The 21,658-nt window shown below is 42.9% G+C and overlaps 1 protein-coding gene across 1 annotated transcript in view; it reads left to right on the top strand.

Moving 5' to 3' along the window:
* niban2b (niban apoptosis regulator 2b) overlaps positions 1-17,029 on the top strand; it is a 47,228-nt gene extending 30,199 nt beyond the window's left edge. The window contains exons 6-14 of the mRNA XM_038294110.1: positions 5,907-6,022; positions 6,493-6,597; positions 8,441-8,603; positions 8,686-8,873; positions 8,996-9,151; positions 9,824-9,937; positions 12,159-12,266; positions 12,383-12,494; positions 15,415-17,029. Of these exons, the coding sequence (XP_038150038.1) occupies positions 5,907-6,022; positions 6,493-6,597; positions 8,441-8,603; positions 8,686-8,873; positions 8,996-9,151; positions 9,824-9,937; positions 12,159-12,266; positions 12,383-12,494; positions 15,415-16,577 (2,225 nt within the window). The 3' untranslated portion in view covers positions 16,578-17,029. The remainder of the gene's footprint in view (positions 1-5,906; positions 6,023-6,492; positions 6,598-8,440; positions 8,604-8,685; positions 8,874-8,995; positions 9,152-9,823; positions 9,938-12,158; positions 12,267-12,382; positions 12,495-15,414) is intronic.
* Positions 17,030-21,658: the final 4,629 nt, after the last annotated feature.

The raw sequence follows: 21,658 nt of genomic DNA, 5'->3' as shown, positions 1-21,658 counted from the left end.
ATTCCGTCGGCAGGTTTCAGGATTTTAAGTTAATTTAGGAGTGATCACAGCGCACTGTCATCTGCGATGTGTCTGTCTCACGGCCAGCACACAGGTTTGATTAATAGTTTGTAATAAATACATGAATAAACCACAGTCCTACTCAGTTTTGCCCCCGCTGTATTTTTAAATACGCAGTAGAGGTATTTAAAGGTAGTAGAGGACATGTACCGGTATATAAAAAACGTGCCCTATAGTCCGGTGCGCCTTATGTGTGTGTTAAATACAGAAATGGCACACATAACTGAGAGTGCGCCTTTTAGTACGGTGCGCCCTATGGTCGTGAAAATACGGTATGTTATAGAATAAATTTATATTATAATATATTTGGAGCTAAATATTTATTTGGCCGCAGACAATATATATTTTTACTTTTAAGCTAAATATTTAACAAGCTAAATATTTAACTTGCAAACTAAATATTTATTTAATAAAGTAAGATTTTTATAAATTAATGAATGACATGGTGGAAAAATTACCCCCTTTTTTTTCTCTTAAAACCCGCTAAATAATCATAAATATTGCTTCTAATGTTTTACTGCTTAGCTTTACAAACAGTGCGCCATAGATGACCAGGCTCGGGTCCGGACTTTGACTGGACCGTGGGAACACCTTGGTTCAACCCCAGTTCAAGGTTCAGCTGCTGGACAGAGACCTGCAGGCATGACAGGTTGTGGGTTTGATTCCCATCCCAAACCCCCTGTTGGTGTTAACGTCAGGAACATGAATGTTGTTGATCCAGTTTTCACCAGCTGTGCTGCAGATCATCTTCCCACTGATCTTTGTCTGAATAACCAAATCATGATTTAGCTTTACTGGATCAGGATCAGTAGATTGCAGCTAAATTCACGTCAGAGCGCTCTATAAACTGGTCTCTATGCGCTCCAGTTTAATCCAGTTGTGTCCAATATTTTCCATCTGAAAACAAAGGGATAAACATGTCTCTGTGTTGGAGACAGACGGGTTTAAAAAGAGAGGAAACCCGATCAAACCAAAGCTCCTCGGTCGTCTCTAAAGCTTCAGAGTGTTTGTGAAGGAGTGGCCCCCAGCCTTCCAACCACAGCCTACCGTGGGAACCTGGCTCCCTGACTCAGTGGGATTGGCCAATCTTTGCTCCGTTTACTTTTGCTTCTTTGGAAATTGGGCAGCTTCCCTGATGACAGTGAAGGCATCCCCTTACATCCTCCCTTTCAGTTCTGTGTATCTGGCAGCGGACCCATCCGTGTAGTGATTACATCACAGCTGCTGGTGTCGAGTAGATGGAGGCAGAGCCTCCGATGACTCCACAGCTTCCTGGTCCTGAGGCGGCTCCCTCTAGTGGGCTGATATTAGATTGCTCCCCGGGCGGGGGGCTGTGGAGTGGGGTGAAACGTATAAAATGAGCAGAATCGGATCCCTCCAAATCTCTATGGATTAAAATAATGTTATATAAAGAAAAGGGACCTGAACTCCGAACCGGTTCTGCTGCTAATGTTGCTACAAGATAGTGAATCACTGGTTGCTGTCGGTTTGTTTACTCATGGCATTGGCACAACGTCATGGAAACCGTTTCTCATTTCTATGACTAAACGTGGCCTGGTCCTGCAGATGTTGTTATGGGAAGCAGAAGAACAGACTAACAGCATGGAAAGCTAATGGTTCACAGCGTGTGATCTGCTGACTTAATGAGAACAGATGCGGAACCTGAAGCAGCCTTGAAGCTAATTTGCAGACGGAAATCCTCCAAATGTTAGATGAGAACCGGCTGTGTGGCAACAGGGCTAAAGGCTTTTCTGCTTTGCTCGTGCTGAAGGATGCGTGTCACAGAGATTTGGTTTGTAAGGATGTTTGGAAAACTAAGCAGCCTGAGCTGCTCGCTGTGGGAATGGACTCAGCTGGTTCTTATCCCAATATGTAAGGATGAAAAGTCATAGGTTCTCCACTCTCATTCTAAATATGGGCCACAGGGGGGTGTATGTGCAGCTCCCTCCTTTCCCATTATCTACATTGACTGTAGGGATCGAATAGACAATGTTGAACCGGACTCCAAAAAGGAGGTCAATCACCCAACGCACCGGCGCAATGTCCCAAACATAAGGCAAGGCAACAAATTCTGGGATCCAGGAGATCCGAACACAGAGCAGTCCGGCCTTTGCATCCATAGAGAGGAGGCAGAGATGATGGAAAAGCAGGCCTATTTCCTCAGGAAGTTAAAGCGGACTCATGTCCCTCTCCACCTGCGGGAGAGCTTTAATGGGGTCATCCCAACCTGCTGCTGCATGGCAAGGGTACCAGATCTACCATGGAGGACAGACTATCCAGACAAGGAACTTTAAGGGGCTGCAAGGTGCAAAAGATGCATGAACAACCGGTCAGTAGATCATCTTTGTGTGTGCCATCAGGCTTGCGTGCTTATTTCTTTCTTGAACATGTCCACAGTGTGAAGCAACATGGGACTGAAACTAGGACTGGATGGAGACGACATGTTTCCCTGCTCTGTTTGGGGCAAATGGAGAAATGAGGAACTTGCTCTAGAGGAACATGTAACGGCAGCTTTGTTCAGTCTGCTTTAGCAGAAGCTCTGTAACCAACAGGTGCAGAAGTTTCCCTCCAGTTTGGAGCTGCAGCAGGATTGTGGCTGAATGAGTGGCTAGCAGATAACAGGGCACGGATTCAGCGCTTCATGTGGCTTCTGTAATAATTGAGACGGACAGCTTGTTTCTTGGTGCTAAAGAGAGACCATTTTAGGAACATTTCAACCAAAATCTCTGATTCATTCAGGGATTGGCATAATATTAAAGGGTAGCAAATCTGTTACATGCTGACCTAAAGATGTGAAACAGATCAGTAAAGCCACATAGAGGAATCGGCACATAGGAGGGGGAGCAATGGCTATATAAGGAGAGATGTAGAATAGATAAACACCTCAAACACTGTGGAGCAAACAGGCGCAAATAATTTACAGGTTGCTTACATCAGAGGCTGCTGGCTGTTTATCCATTGGTGTTTATGAAGCGGTAGGAGCTCAGTGGGAGAGATGGTCCCAGTTCAGAGGGGTCCATCTCCATTGTCAGGGAATGTGTTTTAATCAGCTCTGAGCTCTGCTCTTCTCACTGTTCCTCCTCTGCTTTAAGGATCCAAGTACATCATTTAAAGGAACCATAGAAAATATCTGCATATATAATGATACATTCAGACCGCACGCTGCAGAGGCTGCAGAGGCTGCAGAGGCTGCAGAAGCAGCTAGTTTACATGCAAAGTCAATGGATGATGCAAATCAAGGCGCGGCAAAACGTCCTGCAGTGTGTTTTGAGCAGCCGACGCAGCGCCTCACGAGCTTTTGAGCATCTAACACAAGGTGACGATCTTCCAAAGCAGCAGATGCTGGAGTTGGAACAATGAACTTTTGCTGCTTGACGCACCAAATAACCCAATCAGAAAAGCTGAGCTGGGAGCTGGGAGTCTGACAAAGCGCTGCTGATGCAGAGCGCTATGATCCCTCCGCTGAAACAGTTTAATGCCTAAATTAACTCAAAATATCGAAACCTGCAGGTAAAATACGTTTGATTTTATTACCCTGGTGCCTGCAGCTTGGATTACGTACATGAAAAATGCTAACATCTACTTCCAGCCGCCACGAACAGTAGCGGAAAACTGCAAAGAGGCGACCGGGCCAGAGGCTACCATTGAACGGGATTCCCTGTGACAGAGCACCGCCTGTGCACGCGGGTCTGAGCGGCTCTGACATCCAAATAAAATTTGAAGGCAGCATCATAATCTTAGATGATTATTAGATTAAGTTTTTAGGTGGACTTTCTCACTTAAAAACATGTTAAAACTACTTTTCATCCACTCATAACAGCAAATATAGTTCCCAGGAAAAGAAAGGATTGGGTAGCTCCGCCCAACGCACATCAGGCCCACTTTTCGACCACCAGCTAGAGCAGCAAAGATGCTTCAGCCGTGCGTCACGACTAAACTTGAACAAGCATCAACAACGAAGCAGCACGCACGTTTTTGCTGCTTCTGCTGCTTGCGGTCTGAACTGTTCCTTTGGCTCTTTTTTTCTGGTGGTTCTGATCCAAACCGGATGAGTTATTCCGTGGTACCTGTTATAACTGATCTTTGAACGCAGTCCTCAACAGCCTTGTTTTTAGAAACAAGCTGCTAAATGGTGCAACAAGTGACGCCGCCTTTAAAAGGCCTATAGCCAGGAAAATTAACATTTTCTGTTGAAATGATGTTCCTTGGAACTCTGATTAACCCTCATTAATTCTGCTGTCTGAGCAGCAGCCCCTGCCTGACCTGTGAAACCAGTGGTTGGAGAATATCTTCCTAAGAGAGCAGCTAGATTAACCGCACTGTGCCAGCACTGTAAACGATCCAATCAGGAAGGGATGGTGAGGCAGAGAACCAACATTTCAGCCCAAAGTCCAAATTAGGAAGCTCTTTCAGGAGTTTATCTGCAAGGCAGGAAGATCTAAAAGTTTCTACCAGGTTTATCATCTGCAGCCCATTAATGTCAGGGACTGGATTGCTCCTGGAAACCCGCTCGGCCGCTGTTGATGTTTATCTGTGGTTTATGTTAATCTAGATTAATTTCCGAATAATTCCATGTTCTGCTGGGAAAACTGGTTTTCACTCAAGCTGGGTGATGACTGCAGTCATTATTAGCATATGGAGTTCAACCCCCATTTAATATTAGCTGCTTGACCCATTTCAATGGTTCTACTCTTGTTCTGTGTTGTTGCTGCTGTAAATGAACCTAATTGACTTTTTTCCATCTTAGTTTCTGTGAACTGATGCAAAGGATTCAGGTCCTTCTAAGCTGCGTACAATGTTTTAATCTCAGGTGTGATTTATTTATTTTTTGTCTGACTGCGTATAGAGAGGCTTCGACTAGGCAGAGTGGGCAGATCTACACAGATTTTCTTCACTTCTGTATCTGTCCTTTACAAACATTGAAACAATTTCCAACATTTGACTTGGACAGATTATGAGAAGTTATTAAAAAATAAGATAAAAAAAAAAAAAAAAAAAAATGCCGGATCATTCTATAAAGCAAAGCCCCACTTAACCAGAACAGAGAGAATATATACATATTAAAAACATAATAAGATCTACGTCTAACGATAAGACAAAAACGCAGCAATGAATGCAGTGGGACGATTTCTATGCTGACTCGGTGAGAGAGGTGATTCTGGGAAGATTTTTATTTTTTTTTGTGAAGCTCAAAGAGGGTCACTACTTTACTATGTCCATTTAATTTTTTCCCCCCTGAAGTTAATTTTTTTATCGAGGGAATTGATAAACTGCACTTTATATCCCTTGTTTTTGTGAGGCCCTTTTTTATCAGTTTTTTTTTTTTTTTTGTCCTCCATTGTTTTTGCACCAGTCAGTTCCGCTTATTACACAGTATACACGATGTTCGATTCCAAACTGACTCTTTCCTCGTGCGATTAACAAATTTTATTTTGCATTTTCCCCCAAAGCAGATGTGTTTTACTTTGTAACTGCATCTCTCTTCCTGTCAGACCCATGAAATTGCTGCTGAATTGCTGCATTGTTCAAATAAAATAGACCTGGGCTCTATCTCAGTTGGACCTATGCAGCCACCTTTTGTAAAATTGTGTCGGATGTGATCATCCCCATTGACTTTCAATGAGTGCTGAACGCCACGACCTCTGACCTTATGGAGGAGCACATTTAGCAGTAGCACATGAAGCCTAACCACGACCAGAACATGCCTAACCTAACCTCCAGTCACACCGTGGTCCTCATATCAAAAAGGAACTGAGGACAAGAAAATGTCCTCACTCTGATACCAAACCAGGACCCCACACACACACCCACCAGCCTGCTAACAGATCTTTATTCTCTCTTCTTAGGTTTGTCCGAGGAGCATAAAGTCCAAACACCGGCTTTTACCGACACAGTCCGACTCTACCGCCAGGCTCAAGGGCACTTTGGCACCTGGGAGATGATGTGTGGCGTACCATCCCAGGTAAAACCTCCCCAGCCTGAGTTGGTTTGGACTTGGCCAACCTTTTAATGACCTTTTCTCCAGAACCGAGGAACCATGCTGAAAAGTGTCAAACCTGAGAGGTTTGACAGGTTCAGGTTGGCAGCAGCATAGCGCCACCTTCAGGTCGGCCCAGAGATCCTCCTTTAATTCTGTTCCTACTGTTGCATGTTTATTTATTTTTTTTACTGATCTATTGAGCTCAGAGCTGCTGTGGCTGTTTTCACAAAGATACAATCTGATTGGACCAATGCAGGTTAGCGTTGTTAGCTTCACGGGCAGAGGCCTGTTTTCTGAGGCCATTCAGATTCTGACAATAAAATATTAAGTGGGACAGTCAGTGAGTCGATGGGGAGATTGTATCCTTCCTCTGGACCCCTGGTGGTGAATAGATGTTCCTGCAGGACGCGTTCTGCCTCCTCGGTTCGGTAACGCTGTGTCTCTCCTCATAGATCCTGTCTAACCTGGTGATGGAGAGCCTCCTCCCTGAACTGAGGGAGCTCATCTCCCCCCGTCTAAAGGGAAAACTCTACGAGAGGCAGAGGAACTGGATGCTGGTGAGATCCTTCATCCTCAGCTCTAACCACCCGTCACATTTCCATCTGTGCTTCATGTTTTTTATACCTTTTTTTCAAAAAGGATAAATTTGCTGTAGTTATGCACAATCAACTATGAAGTAACAAAAGGACGACAGCTTTTGTCTTCGTTGTTGGTCCTTCATCTCCTCCATCATCTTCATTGGATTGAAGCAGGAACTGGGAGGAGCTTCACTAGGAAACGATGATGATGATTTTAGGTTCTGGATCAACTCCTGGTTCTGGTCCACTGGGCTTTCTGTGTCTGTGGTCAACAAAATGAGCCCCTTACTGGTGAAGTTTCTCAGTCATCCAGGTCATAGTCCTTCCAAAAAAGCTAAAAAAAAAAACAATTCTCTGGTCTTTGTTTCCTAGATTGACGTTTCGCTTCCTGTCCAGGCAGCAAAATGTCAGAAATCGCGTTGAGTTTGAGGGTTTATAGAGTCAACCAAAAAAAATAAAAGCCTTGTTTTTGCTTTGATTTAGGCTTTGTTCTTGGTCAACTCCATAAATCCTCAAACTCCGGCGAAACGTCTTCAAACTTAGAAACAAAGTCCAGTGGATTTTTTATTTTTTATTTTATTTTTTTTACTTTTTTGGGAATTCAGTGCCCTTTGTGCTGATCAGCTGTATGGAGATTCTGATTTTATCAGCCAGCTGGTCCAAAGACCGTATTACTGGGTTTGACTGACCAGCAAACTGAGCTGATCAGAACCGCACAGAGAACCTATAGGTCAGAGGTCACAGATTAGCGGACCAGGGTCTGGACCGGGACTCACCTGCTGGCTAATCCGGACCCAACCTGATTTAAAACATTTATAAATTACTGCATTTTGTCCGATGGCAGTGTCTAACTTCACTTGCGCCGCTTCTCCTTTTAATACGGTAAAGCCCTCCGCAGCTACAGGCTGCACATGATCCATATTAGCCAATGAGCTGTCAGTCAGGGTTGCTGCTGCTGCTACTTTTAGACACAGCAGGCAAACCTGTAGCAAGCCGGGCGATGGGAAAGAAGGAGAAGACGATGAGAAAAAGAGAGCAGAGAAAGTGTGGACTGCTGGAAGAACTGTGGTGAACTGGTGAAAGAAAAGTGAAATGGTGCTCAAAGATGACCCTGCACATTCAGAGGATGTTTGGCTCAACCTGCTGCTGTGAAGCAGGATTCTCCACCATGAACAGAATCAACAATAAATCTGGATCCAGGCTGAAAATGAGCTCCTTGATATGTGCTTGAGAATGGCTTAGTCTGCATTTAAACCCAGGTTTAAAGCCTTGCAGGGCAGCCTAAAGCCCACTGCCAACATTAAGACAGAAAAAAGAAAGAAAAGAAAACGGTCACTTCTTTCACCAAACTGAAAGATTTAAGTTCTGTACTTCAAAAAACACTTGGAATTTTTAAATAAAGAAATAGAGCATTTTTGATGCATAAACACCTCTATTTTATTTCAATGTTAAATGCTGTTTAAAGTAACGTATTATTAAAAATGTCTCCGGACCTTTCCTGGTTGTTGATCTTTATTTGGACCCAACTGATTTTTAATTGGTTACCCCTGCTATAGTGTCTAAAGTTGAGACTTTCAGAGGACATTTAGGGAACCACAGGCCCATCCCAGCCCAGACCGGGTTCTGAGAGCAGATAAATGATCAATTTTAAAATATTTCTGCTTTTCTTCATCTGAGAATCAGAACCCAGAATTTAAAGGATGGAATCATTTGACCTCATGTGGAAAAATTCCAACCAAAGTTTAAAACATCAAACTTAAATCTGAGGGTCCGGTTCAGACCCAGACGCCTGGATTTACGATCAGCTGTGTTCCGTCTGCAGATTAGCGACGCCGTGTACAGCTTGGTCCAGAACCAGTGTCAGACCCAGTATGAGGCCGTGGTGCAGAAATGTGAAGCAAGCCGCTCGTCTCTGGAAGCTTCCATCCGAACGGATATGGATCAGATCATAACATCCAAGGAGCATGTCACCAACAAGGTCAAAGGTCAGCACCACCAGCCTGGTCCGTGTTCTGGAACCTGAGCCGGGCCTGGAGATAACTGACGTCTCCTCTGCTCCCCCTGTAGCCGTGGTTCTTCCCAAGGCTGAGAAGTTACTGAAGGTCAGCATCGAGCCGTACATCAGCTCCATCCTCGACGCCCTGATGGAGCCCACCAGCCGAGGCTTCTTCGAGGTCCGAGATGTGTTCTTCAGTGAGCTGGTGGACATGAGCAAGAACACCCTGAATAACGGCACCAAGGAGATGATAGCTCAGGTAGGCTGGTCTAAGGACCAACAGGGGCTTCATGTGGTCTCCACCAAACATCTGTCATAACCATGGAAACGGGAGATTTGTCTATGAACATCCAAGCTAATTTCTCCTTTACTCGTCCTCAGCACATGGAAAAGATCTCCATGCTGGCCTTCCACCCAGTGAAGATGCAGAGCTGCTATGAGAAGGTGGAGCAGCTGAGTCTGGAGGGTCTGCAGCAGAGATTTGACGTCTCCAGCCCGTCCGTGTTTGTTCAGAGGGCCCAGATCCTCATGAGAAAGGTACCATCTGATTCACTGGATTCACTGCCACCTAGTGTGCAGATTGGAAAACTGCAGCTGAGGGCCAACTTTAAGACATTTTAATAAAAGTTCTTATTTAAACATGAAACACAAACTCTGTCATAAAGAGAAACAAATGCAGAAGATTTTCATCTCAGTTTTGTTTCATAAACCTGAATAGATTCTAGTTTCCTGAGGTGAATCTGATTAAAAACAAATTCCAATGGAGTTGGAGTTTATAAATAATAAATATAATGGAAATAATTTAATGCATATAAATGTCCTACAGAAGTTGTGTAAATTTGAACGTGTGCTTTGAGGACGATGTTGGAGCATCCATTCTTCTCCAGCCTGTCCAATTAAACCTGTGACATGTTCATATTTCTGCTCTAATTTTACCCTAATAATGGGGAACATGGATTCAGCACACTGGGGGTCAGCCTGGGGGAGGGGGGCCGAGGCTCTGGTTCCAGTGTGTTGCTCAGGGATCTGTTAGACCAAAGGTCACCAGGTTATTAACCCTCTGTTTGCCTTGTTTGAGCTCAAGAACATTTATTAAACCTTGGTTTTAAACCCTTTATTTCCTACTAAACTAAACCCAGTTGGTTTATTATTTCCTGAAGAAGTCACTGGAACGAAGACGTCTCTCTCATTACCTTTGTTGCTCCTCAGCAAATGGACGATGCGGTGTATACGTTTGAGCAGATCCTGAACCAGAGTCTGGAATCTCAGAGTCCTGAGGATCTGTGCAAGACCATCCAACGGTGTCAGGACAGAGTCATGAAGGTACAGCACACTAATGCAGACAGCAGTTGGTGATGAAAACACCAGACAGCTAAGATATTCAGTCCTTAAGTTTGGACTTTTCTTGTAGAAATAGATTTATCGCTTCCTCCTGTTCATATAAATCAAGTGGACTGAATCTGTCTTACAAATTCAATTATTTTTTGACATGATGCATCCAGATGTAGAATGAGGAACTTCCACTCTGACTGACTGCTGTTGCTTTTCTTACCCTGAAATCCCACATCCTCTGTCATCGTTCCGCCCCGCAGCGCTCCAGACCGCCTGCACAAAGCAAAGCCTACATCCTCCCGTCTTCCTCCGTGCCGACTTCCTCTGAGCTGGAGGAGAGATTGCGCTATATTATTATTAAAATAAGGAGCAAAACATGCGGAAATGAACGTTTAATACAACATGAAACATAAAAAAATCAGCATCCAGCATATGTTCAGTTTCTGCCCAAATATTTTCTTTTTGTTGTAGATTTTTAGAACAGGGATAACCAGGATCATACGAAATAGTTTTTTATGAACCGTTTGTTCTTTACTTCCAAACTCGGCATCTCTTCATCCATTTCTGCAATAAGAAGTTTCTTTTGACTGATTGTGATTAAACTTTAAGCCTCTCGGTATAAAATAAATAAGAAATCTGCTTCTTGGTATGTTAAAGTACCAAGAGATTGCATCCAATTGTTTAATTAAACCGCCTTAGTTTTTGCAGAATATATAAGAATTATGCTCTAATTTCTAGTTACCAATCCATGGTTGCTATTTTTTGATTCGATAAACTGGATCTTATCGCTGTTCTTTTTCCGGTTTGGTGCGATTGCAATCGCGGATCTTGACCTGAGTGGAGCGGGGCAAAAAATGGCTCGGCTCCGTATTTTGACCGTGATGGACAGAGAAGGCGTACGTGGACGGTGACATGCGAAGGAGTAGCGGTGGATTTGGAACAGTTCTCATTAATTAAAGGAATAGTACACCCAAAACATGATTAGCCTTCATTTTCTACTCACCCCCATGCTGAACAACACTCTGGAGTACTTTTTTGATATCTCAAATGCATCTGGAGATCTGGGAGGCTTCTTGCTGTCTGCTGACATTCAAATAATGGAGGTCTATGGCGCCCGAGGCAGAAAGGTCCATAAAGGTCCACAAAAAACGTGTCAATATTCCTCCATACTGCTCGTCCAATGTATTCCAAGTGTCCTGAGTGGGTAGCGTCCATAATTTACTCGAAACGAAGTCATTTAGAATGTTTTTAGAGCATAAACAGTAGTGTATAGGATTTCCTAAAAGCGCGTTCACGAGTCTACGGAAACCGCGGCAGACCAAACCAGATGAAAGTGCGCATTCAGCTCGGCAAAGAACTCATGCTTTTCCTCAACACTGAAGTCCTCAGACATTTTTCTTTCGTTGTTTCTTTCTTTGCACAGGTAAACAGCACATTTCTTCTTCTACGCTTGCATTATCGGCAGAACAGACGCAGAATGCGCACTTTCATCTGGTTTGGTCTGCCGCGGTTTCCGTAGACTCATGAACGCGCTTTCAGGAAATCCTATACACTACTGTTTATGCTCTAAAAACATTCTAAATGACTTCGTTTCGAGTAAATTATGGACGCTACCCACTCAGGACACTTGGAATACATTGGACGAGCAGTATGGAGGAATATTGACACGCTTTTTGTGGACTTTTATGGACCTTTCTGCCTCGGGCGCCATAGACCTCCATTATTTGAATGTCAGCAGACAGCAAGAAGCCTCCCAGATCTCCAGATGCATTTGAGATATCAAAAAAGTACTCCAGAGTGTTGTTCAGCATGGGGGTGAGTAGAAAATGAAGGCTAATAATGTTTTGGGTGTACTATTCCTTTAACATGACAGACAAGTACTCCAAACGACATACGTGAGCAGGGCGGAGCGCTGACGGAGTATGATGGGGTTAGTTGACAACCTTGGAGATCTATGTCTGGGTTTTTGGCTCTGTGCCAAACAACCTGCAGGTTAAAGACGAATGTAATTCCTGCTTTCAGTTATTAGGAAGTTGTTTAATGCCCAGCAGATACTTTGAGATTTTCAAAATCCTGCTGGACTCGGTCAACAAACCAACCCATTTGCAAAATGGCTACTATAGGGCGACCATGACTGCACCTCAACCTGCTCAGGGCAAAGCTTCCTGCTGTAACTTTAAGCTTTCCTCGTCTCTTTTTTGGTTTTCTTCAGAAGTTTGACTATGACAGCAGTACGGTGAGGAAGCGCTTCTTCCGTGAGGCTCTCCTCCAGATCTTCATCCCCTACATGCTGAAGCAGCTCAGCCCGTCCTGTTCCTCCGTGAGTATTTCCGTTTCCTTCGTCCACCTGAGAGGAGGACATAAGGACCTGTCATAATATCCCGTTTTTTAAATGGGAAGGAGTTCTGACTGTTCTTATGGTTCGGGAAAAAACAGGAGCTTCCTCGCTTCCGGGAGCTGATCTTTGAGGACTTTTCGCGGTTTATCCTGGTGGAGAACATCTTTGAAGAAGTGGTTCTGCACTCGGTCATGAAGGACATCATGATGGGTCAGTGTTTATCTTATTCATATGTGAAATATACTATTAAAATATAAAATGCTACTTATACAATGAAATGTTCCATTCATTGAAATAAATTCCATTAATTAAATTTTCCTTTAGAAAAATTATTTATGTAGAAATCAAAATTTTATATGGAGAGAACTAGTTATATTAAACATATAAATGTTATTTTTTTAGGTGGTTGGCCGTCAATCAAATGTTTGGGAACACCTGATTAAAAGTACCTAAATTAATGATTATGTAACATATAATGCATCAAAAGAGAAAATGAGCTACTACATGCAGTTAGGCAGCTAATTTGGAGTCTAAGATCTTAGTTTATATAGAAATATCAGATTATCCAAGTCCCCAACCATAGGGGCGGTTCCAGGGAAATTTCCAAACAGAGAAAAGAACCCCCAGAAAAATCCCACGATTCATGTTTTACTGTTATCTACACGCTTCAGCAAAAATCATTTACAGGGTTCCCGCGGGTCCTTAAAAAGTCTTAAAAGGCATTGAATTCTTCAAAATAAAACGAAGGCCTTAATTGGTATTAAAATGTCTTAAATCAGTCTTTTTGTAGGTCTTAATTTTTAAAACGTCATAAATAGGATTATTTTTATTATGATTTATTTTTGTAATCTAAATAAAACGTTAAAATGTACAAATTTTTTTTTCTTTTTATTAAAAAAAATAAATAACGGCTCGTCATTATTGGTTCCGTCCCGATAGCGGAACCAATAAAAGCGTTGTTGCGGCCGGGACATTTGGGAGATGCACCATTAACTTTTTGTCTGGAAAATATGAGCAAGTGTAAATGGAACCAAAATTGTCTCCAGCCAAGAGTTTTCTCCATGGCTAAAACCAGGGAACATACATGAGGCTCAGTGGATTTAGTGCAAGAAGCGATTCAAGCTCGGAACGATGGGAATTAAGGCAGTGGAGTCACACATGCGAAGCACGAAACACAAAGCGTCAAAATGGAGTTACAGAGAAACAGCCGGTATTTCTCAGTTTAGTTCCACCCTTGTCTCTGCAACGCCTCCACTTATCACCAAATCAAACATACTAAGAAAACCATACAAAGATAAATAGCTGCAAAAAGACTTAGCACTGGTTATGTTGGGGCTTTAAAACTGATTTGTTTTGTTCCCTGCTAAAACAAAGTTTGTGAATTCAGTTAAATAATTGTTCAAATATATCTGTCATTTGTGTGTTTTTAGCTTTCTTCCCGGATGGTAAGCTTTTCAAAATTTGAAACATTAGTGCAGTGGTTTATGTTATAATAAACCTTTGGGTTAAGTTGTCACAAGAGGGTTTTTCTTGTGTTTCTTGTGAATTTGGTCTTTTTTTATTTCAAGTGGCATTAAAAAGTCTTAAAAAGTCTTGAATTTAACTTTCCTTATGCTGCAGGAACCCTGTTTTAGCAAATCGCCTCGGATAAGGTTATCCCCTAAAACTGAATCATCAGGGTTGTTTTTTCCTAAAAACAGGGATCTAAAAATGCAAACAATAATCTAAAATATAAGTACAATTTCAGCTCAGCTTTGTTTAAAAGAAGAACTATTTCACAAATTACTTACTCTTCAAAAAACAATCCATGTAAATGTAGAGAATTGTACATAGAGCCATTGGGTAGATCAAGCGGAACATCGCCTCAACAGGAAAAGCTGTCAGCTGAACCTCTTGTCAATCAGTCGTGTTACTCATTAGTAGAACAATTTGAGCTGTTTACTTTCTGCAGTGGAAAGGAAGGACTTTGAAGTATTTTGTATATATTGAAGTATATTGTTTGAAGCATGAAAATACCTGTGTATGAGCAGCCATCTTTTCCCACTAGTTTAGGTTTGACGAAGAAATTAGAGCTGAGTTATGACTTCTTCTTTTTAATCGGAAAAAGAACAAATGATGTACACAAAGTTATTGGTAGCAACAACTGCCTATAATACACAAATAAGCAATAGGGAAAATGGAGTAAGTAGACTTTAGGTCTTCCAGCAACATAAGCCCACATCAGCATTAAAGATAACTTTACCCATTCTATCTCTAAGCTTTATCAAAGCCCTGATGTTCCAGTTCTGGTGCTTTGTCTTCATAAGTCACTCTGGGTCTCTAATTGTGGCACAATTGTGCAGAGGACAGACATTTAGTTTTCTGAGTAAAATTGCTTTTTTTGTCATTAAGAAAAAAGGAGTAGTATAAGAAACCATATCATATATATATACTTACCATCTGTTTGCCTCCAGTCATTGACATTGCAGGATTCTTTCTTCCTGAATGTGCAGGTAAAGAGGGTAGATATTGGCTTGCATTTTATTGCTGACTCTGCAGCAATCCCTAAAACTTCGGTTTTACTTGGATGCAGCAATAGTGGAGAAAAAAAAGAACTATTTTAACAAGAAAATTGATTCCTCCTTTATAGAACAGGACTGATGGTTAACGAATGGTCTGCTATAAAAAAGTGGCGGAAGGTTATTTCCATTTAGAAAAACTTCCCTTTAACCACAGAGCTAGCAATGATTTGGGAAAATATTAAGAGGCAAATGTTGCTAGTTCTAGTTGACGACAACAATAAGATGGCTGAATGAGAAAGCTTAACACACATTATTTACAGAGCTAACACACCAGGGCAATAGGTACTTACTTTCACCCACTGAAAGTATGTCTTTGAATGTTAGCCCCTTAAAGGTCGCTAGGTTGTTAGCTCTTAGCCTTCGCTGGTACCTTGGTACCATTATTAGTTGGTGGTTGGATGCATCTGAGAGAGCTGCTTCTGACCAAGATCTGTTATGGTTCTGCTATTTCTCCGATTACCAACATGTCTCCGTGATAATTTTCCTGTTACTAAGAGACAGAACCAACTTAAAATCTTTGTGATCTTAATCAAACTCAGCCTTGAACCCTTTGTCTCTTTGTTTTCCAGCTGTGAAGGAGGCAGCAGTCCAAAGGAGACACAACCTGTACAGGGACAGCATTGTCCTCAGCAACAGCGACCCCAGCCTCCACCTGCTGGGAGAGAACCCGTCCATTGACTGGGCAGAGAAGTATGGAGAACAGCAGGAGGAAGGAGAACCGCTCATGGAGGTTTCCGAGGCTAATGGTGAATGTGCAGAGTCCCAGAAGAGGAGAAGGGTAAAGCAGGTGGTGTCAATGATCCAAGTGGAGGGTTCCAGTGAGCTCTTCAAGGAGGCACCTGCCATTGACGTCATCCTGGAGGAGGCGGATGGAGCCGGGGAGGAAAAGGCGGAAGCTGAAGCTACCTCTGAACAATTTCCAGTGCCTAAAGAGTCAGAGAGCCCTCCAGACACCTCCGGTGGATCGTCCTCACAGAAAGACGAACCAAACCCTGAGGAGCTGCCTGAGGAAAAGGAGCTAACCAAGGTTGAATCCCCTGTAGATGAGGGTTCCAGTACTGTAGAGGGAGAAAACCTCCAACCTGTGACTGAAGAAAAGCCTTCCCAAAGTCAGGAGTCAGAGGAAATCCTTCCATCTCCACCTCGTCCTGTAGAAATATTCCCCAAAGGTACAGAAACCACCTCACAGACCGTGACCAGTATATCCGTTTTAGAGGAAGGGAAAGTTGAGGACCTGTGTGAGGAAAAAGCTGCTTTGACCAACCCTGAGGAAGATTGCGGGTCAGTCATTAAGGAGGAGCTTAAAGAAGACAGCAAGGCGGTGGTTGAGGAGGAGCCACTCTGCAAGCAAACAGAGTCAGAGGAAACGCTACCTGAGGCCAAACACACGACCCCACAGAACCCTCCAGAAATATCCAAAGATTCAGAACTGAAGGAAGGGGAGGAAACTACAGATGAGCCATGTGATCAAGACATCCCAGTAAAGGCTGAAGCAGCTGCAGAGAGCGCTCCAGTTAGCATTCAGGTGGAGGAGAGGGAGAACAGCCAGCCAGCGTCTGAGGAGCCGCAACCCAACGACCAAGAGGCGTCAGATAAGCAAGCGCCAACTCAAACCCAGGAATCAAATCCAGAGAACCCAGTCCTTCCACATAACGACAGCGGCTTCCAGTCTCCCACCAGTGAGGTGGTGGAGCAGGTGGAGGTGACGTCCGCAGCTGACCCACAGGCCTGATTGACCCCCAGGGCGCCAAACCAGTGACTGAGAACCAAACCAGTGATCTCCGCTTCATTTCTTTGATTTTTTTTTTTAGCAGTAAAGGACACAGCTCACCGACTCTGCTGCTTTTGTCTTCGGTCACCGCGGCAACGAACACATAGCGGCACGTCTTCATGTCCGAGCCGACACCGTTTTCACAGCTTTTTCATTCGCCTGCGAGACCCTAAGCTTCTGTTCTACACGGCACACATTTCCTTAGTGTTGATCTGAAAGTACGAGCACAGTGGGGGAGCGGGTGTCTGGAACGGGGCGACAAACACAGACCAGGTGCTTGAACACTCCTGTTGAGGTTGGTTGTTCAGTTAGCTTTTCAGACTGTTTTACCAAACCGCCGTGGTCTTTAGAAACCGGCAACAGTCTGCTCTTTTTATCAGTTGATCTGATGAATGGAACAGAATGATGACGATGATGATGATGAGCTCAGACCAAGTTTGGGTCTGCTTTAATTCTGTTCTGGGCTTTTTAGTCGGCCAATAGGTGATCCGTTCCAGAGCCGAATGAAGATCTGTCTACATCACTATGTCGGCATACACAGTTAAATGTCATATAGCCTATCTGGAAACATTATTTCTGTCTTTACAGCTCTGTGCATATCATGTATAAAAAGTTTGTTTGAAACAAAGACCCACCAAACTGTCACTTTTTATAAATCTTTTTATCATTTCATAATTGTTTTCAGATTTCTTCCTTCTGTTATTTATTGTTTTGCACTCTTCTTTTTTTTGACAGGATTATATTTTATGTGATTGTCTGTTGTGTGATTCAAATCAAACTGTTCTTGATAATAAACCATCATTCATTAAACTTTTACCTGGTCTTGTTTGTCTTTTTGAAGGATGATAACTGGTGCCGCTTCACACTCAACCTGTGATCTTTATCTGATAGATCCTCATAATGGCCTCATGTTGCACACCGATGGTCGGCTCAGGTTAAATGATGATTTTAGTTTTTTTGCTTTAAAGACATGTTGTCTGATCCATATATTCATATATCTGATCGTATTTAATTAAGTTTAACAGTTAAAACAAAAGCTCCAGTCTTTCATAATTCCTCTTCAAAAACTGGAGCAAGAAGCTTTTTTACTTGATTTTTTCCCCCATAAAACTGCATAAGAAATAAACTGAAATCAATGTTATTCCCATGAATCTGAACAACCGCTGAGGTATATGAACCAGTAGAATTGAAAAGCCCCGTGCGCCTGTAGACGACGAGTTCCCAGCAGTTTTCCTCAAAGCTCCCCTTCTTACTCTCTAGCCAGTCTAAGCCCCACTATCACCTTTTTATTGCCCTTTTCCAAAGACGACTTTTAGCTTAAACCTCTAAATCAAAATGGTAAAGAAAACCGTATATAGATGCAAACTTTTATTTGTAAAAGCAATACATTCGTAGTTGTACAACAGAACATTATATTGAATAAGCACTCTATCTAGACAAGTCATTTTTTCTTGGATTTAGGAGGTAAGAGACCTTTCGCCAATGGACCAAGACGATTTACACGTAGAATAAGAAAACACAATTGCATTGTCTTATTTCTAGTGCACGTTATCTAATTATCTTATTTTAAGAGTAAAAATACTCATTCCATTGGCAAACTATCTTATTTACCTACTCAAAATTAAGGGAAAATACAATTAATTAAAGAAATTTTTACTTATTTCTACATTGTTTTTCCAGTGTATTAACTTTTTCCAAACCAAACTGCTATGAATGGTTGTCTCTGTGTTGCCCTGCGATGGATTGGCAACCTGTCCAGGGTGAACCCCGCCTCTCGCCCGTAGACAGCTGGGGATAGACACCCTAGGGCAGGCATGCCCAAAGTCGGTCCTCGAGGGCCGCTGTCCTGCAGGTTTTAGAGGTTTCCCTGCTTTAGCACAGCTGATTCTGATGATTGCAGTTCAGCAAAAGCCTGTTAATCAGCTATCAATGTAAATCAGCTGTGCTGAAGCAGGGAAACCTCTAAAACCTGCAGGACAGCGGCCCTCGAGGACCGACTTTGGGCATTCCTGCCCTAGGGCCCCTCACGACCCTGCTTTGGATAAGCGTGCTGGAAAATGAATGTTTACTCTGTATGATATTTAAACAGGAACCAGGAATTATTTGAAACAACCCATACACACATTCATTCTTGAACTAAAGGCCACCTTGGGCTTGCATGTTTCTGGCCAGGGCTTTGATGTCAGGTGTGGTGTTTATAACAGCCAATCTAAAGTCTTGATGAACATTGAGTTTATTACAGGCTTTTGTTTTTATTGACACAGGAGCGCTGAAGGCTGTCTCAGATGGGTAGGTAGTGCTGAATGGAAGAATAACCCTTATTATTGTGTGTTTTGGCCAGTCTAGGTACAAGGATTTCTCCTTTGATAATTCAAAACTTTTTGTATTCATTCTCTTGAAATTATTTTTTGGATAGAGAATCAGCTTGTAGGTCAAAGAGCTCATCTTCACAGGCAAGGTATTCCACATCTTTTATTGTGTAAATGCATGTGTCCACAATCCACATTTATCTTGACAAAGCCTCATCCATGTCCACAGAGCACCTTTTCATCTTCTGGCACTGCAGATTAATCTGCTGGATAATCAAAACTGACTGCTTCATCAGCTGCGGGAACTACCGTATCTTCCCTTTTTATGTATGTAGGCATGTACAGCACTTTGAGCATAAAGCCGTCCACAGCCTCGTGTTCTGATCCAAAACTCAGTTCGTACAGCGATTGATGGTGGTCTTGCCGGAATTCTTTTATTTTATCTTGCAACTCCAGAAATGCACAAACACAACAGCCATCGCACCTCTCTGTGCAATAGCAGTGTTTGATATAGGGGTGAGTATTGGCATGGGTGTTGCAAAACAATACGTTTCACGATACGATATCACCATATTGCAATATCACCATGTATATGCTGTTAAAATAAAATGTAGATAAAAACATGAGCGCCATATATGTTCATCAGAAGATATTGATCATTTACTTTTTTTGGTATCCATGTTGTTTGGGGTCGGACTGGGGTTGTGACAGGCAGCCCGGGCCACAGGCGGCTACGCTCTACCCCTTCTATTTATTCTAGCTCATCTGAATCGTTCAATTCCAGTTGGAGAGCGAGATCATCTGTGGTAGCAGCACTAGACATCTTCCAGGCATGTGAGGAAAACTAGCAACAGTTCAGCGGACAGGATGAATGAACGGTAGCTGGCGTGCACAGATGACGTCATACACACGCCGCTTTGTTTTAAAAAGATATAAATATAAAAAATATAACTGCGGATGTCTGGGGGACTGCATGATTTTCAAACACTGTGATGTGATGAACAGCTGTCCATGATTCAGGTTAAAATCTAGATTCCATCCATCTCATTCATCCATCATCAGTCCATCCATCCATCCATCCATCATCCTTCAATCATCCATCCATCTATGATCCATCCATTATCAGTCCATCCATCCATGAGCTGCCTATCCATCCATCCATCCATCTATGATCCATCCATTATCAGTCCATCCTTCCATGAGCTGCCCATCCATCCATCCATCCATCCATCTATCCATCCATCATCCTTCAATCATCCATCCATCTATGATCCATCCATTATCAGTCCATCCATCCATGAGCTGCCCATCCATCCATCCATCCATCCATCTATCCATCCATCATCCTTCAATCATCCATCCATCTATGATCCATCCATTATCAGTCCATCCATCCATGAGCTGCCCATCCATCCATCCATCCATCCATCCATCCATCCATCCATCCATCATCCTTTAATCATCCATCCATCTATGATCCATCCATTATCAGTCCATCCATCCATGAGCTGCCTATCCATCCATCCATCCATCCATCCATCGTTCATCTATCATCCATCCATCCATCATCCATCTATCATCAGTCCATCCATCCATCCATTCATCAATCATCCACCCATCCATCCATCTATGATCCATCCATCAATCATCCATCCATCCATGAGCTGCCTATCCATCCATCTATCATCCATCCATCCATTGTTCATCCATCCATCATCAGTCCATCCATCAATCATCCATCCATCTATGATCCATTATCAGTCATCCATCCATGAGCTGCCTATCCATCCATCAATCTATCATCCATCCATCGTTCATCCATCCATCCATCCATCCATCATTCATCCATCTATCATTCATCTATCATCCATCCACCCATCCATCCATCCATCCATCCATCCATCATTCATCCATCTATCATTCATCTATCATCCATCCATCCATCCATCCATCTATCATCCATCTATCATCAGTCCATCCATCCATCCATTCATCAATCATCCACCCATCCATCCATCTATGATCCATCCATCAATCATCCATCCATCCATGAGCTGCCTATCCATCCATCTATCATCCATCCATCCATTGTTCATCCATCCATCATCAGTCCATCCATCAATCATCCATCCATCTATGATCCATTATCAGTCATCCATCCATGAGCTGCCTATCCATCCATCAATCTATCATCCATCCATCGTTCATCCATCCATCCATCCATCCATCATTCATCCATCTATCATTCATCTATCATCCATCCACCCATCCATCCATCCATCCATCCATCAATCATCCACCCATCCATCCATCAATCATCCACCCATCCATCATACATCCATCCATCTATCCATCCATCTATGATCCATCCATCCATCCATCCATCCATCAATCATCCATCCATCTATGATCCATCCATTATCAGTCCATTCATCCATGAGCTGCCTATCCATCCATCCATCCATCCATCCATCATCCATCCATCGTTCATCCAACCATCCATCATCCATCCATCCATCTATCCATCGTTCATCCATCCATCCATCGTTCATCCATCCATCTATCATCCATCCATCCATCTATCATCCATTGAATCTTGTCCATGAACTGGGGTTGGAGACACAGAGGGGACAGCCTGGTAACCTCACTGTTTTTCATTCAGTCCATAAGAAGCGGAACCAGTGATCCAGTTACAGCCTGCTCCAGTTTACCTTTAACAGATGGATCCCACTA

This window comes from Cyprinodon tularosa, unplaced genomic scaffold (assembly GCF_016077235.1).
Source record: "Cyprinodon tularosa strain WSP-4 unplaced genomic scaffold, ASM1607723v1 ctg334, whole genome shotgun sequence".
NCBI lineage: Eukaryota > Metazoa > Chordata > Actinopteri > Cyprinodontiformes > Cyprinodontidae > Cyprinodon > Cyprinodon tularosa.
The sequence above is the reverse complement of the archived record's forward strand: the minus strand, read 5'-3'. Positions and strand labels throughout refer to the sequence as shown.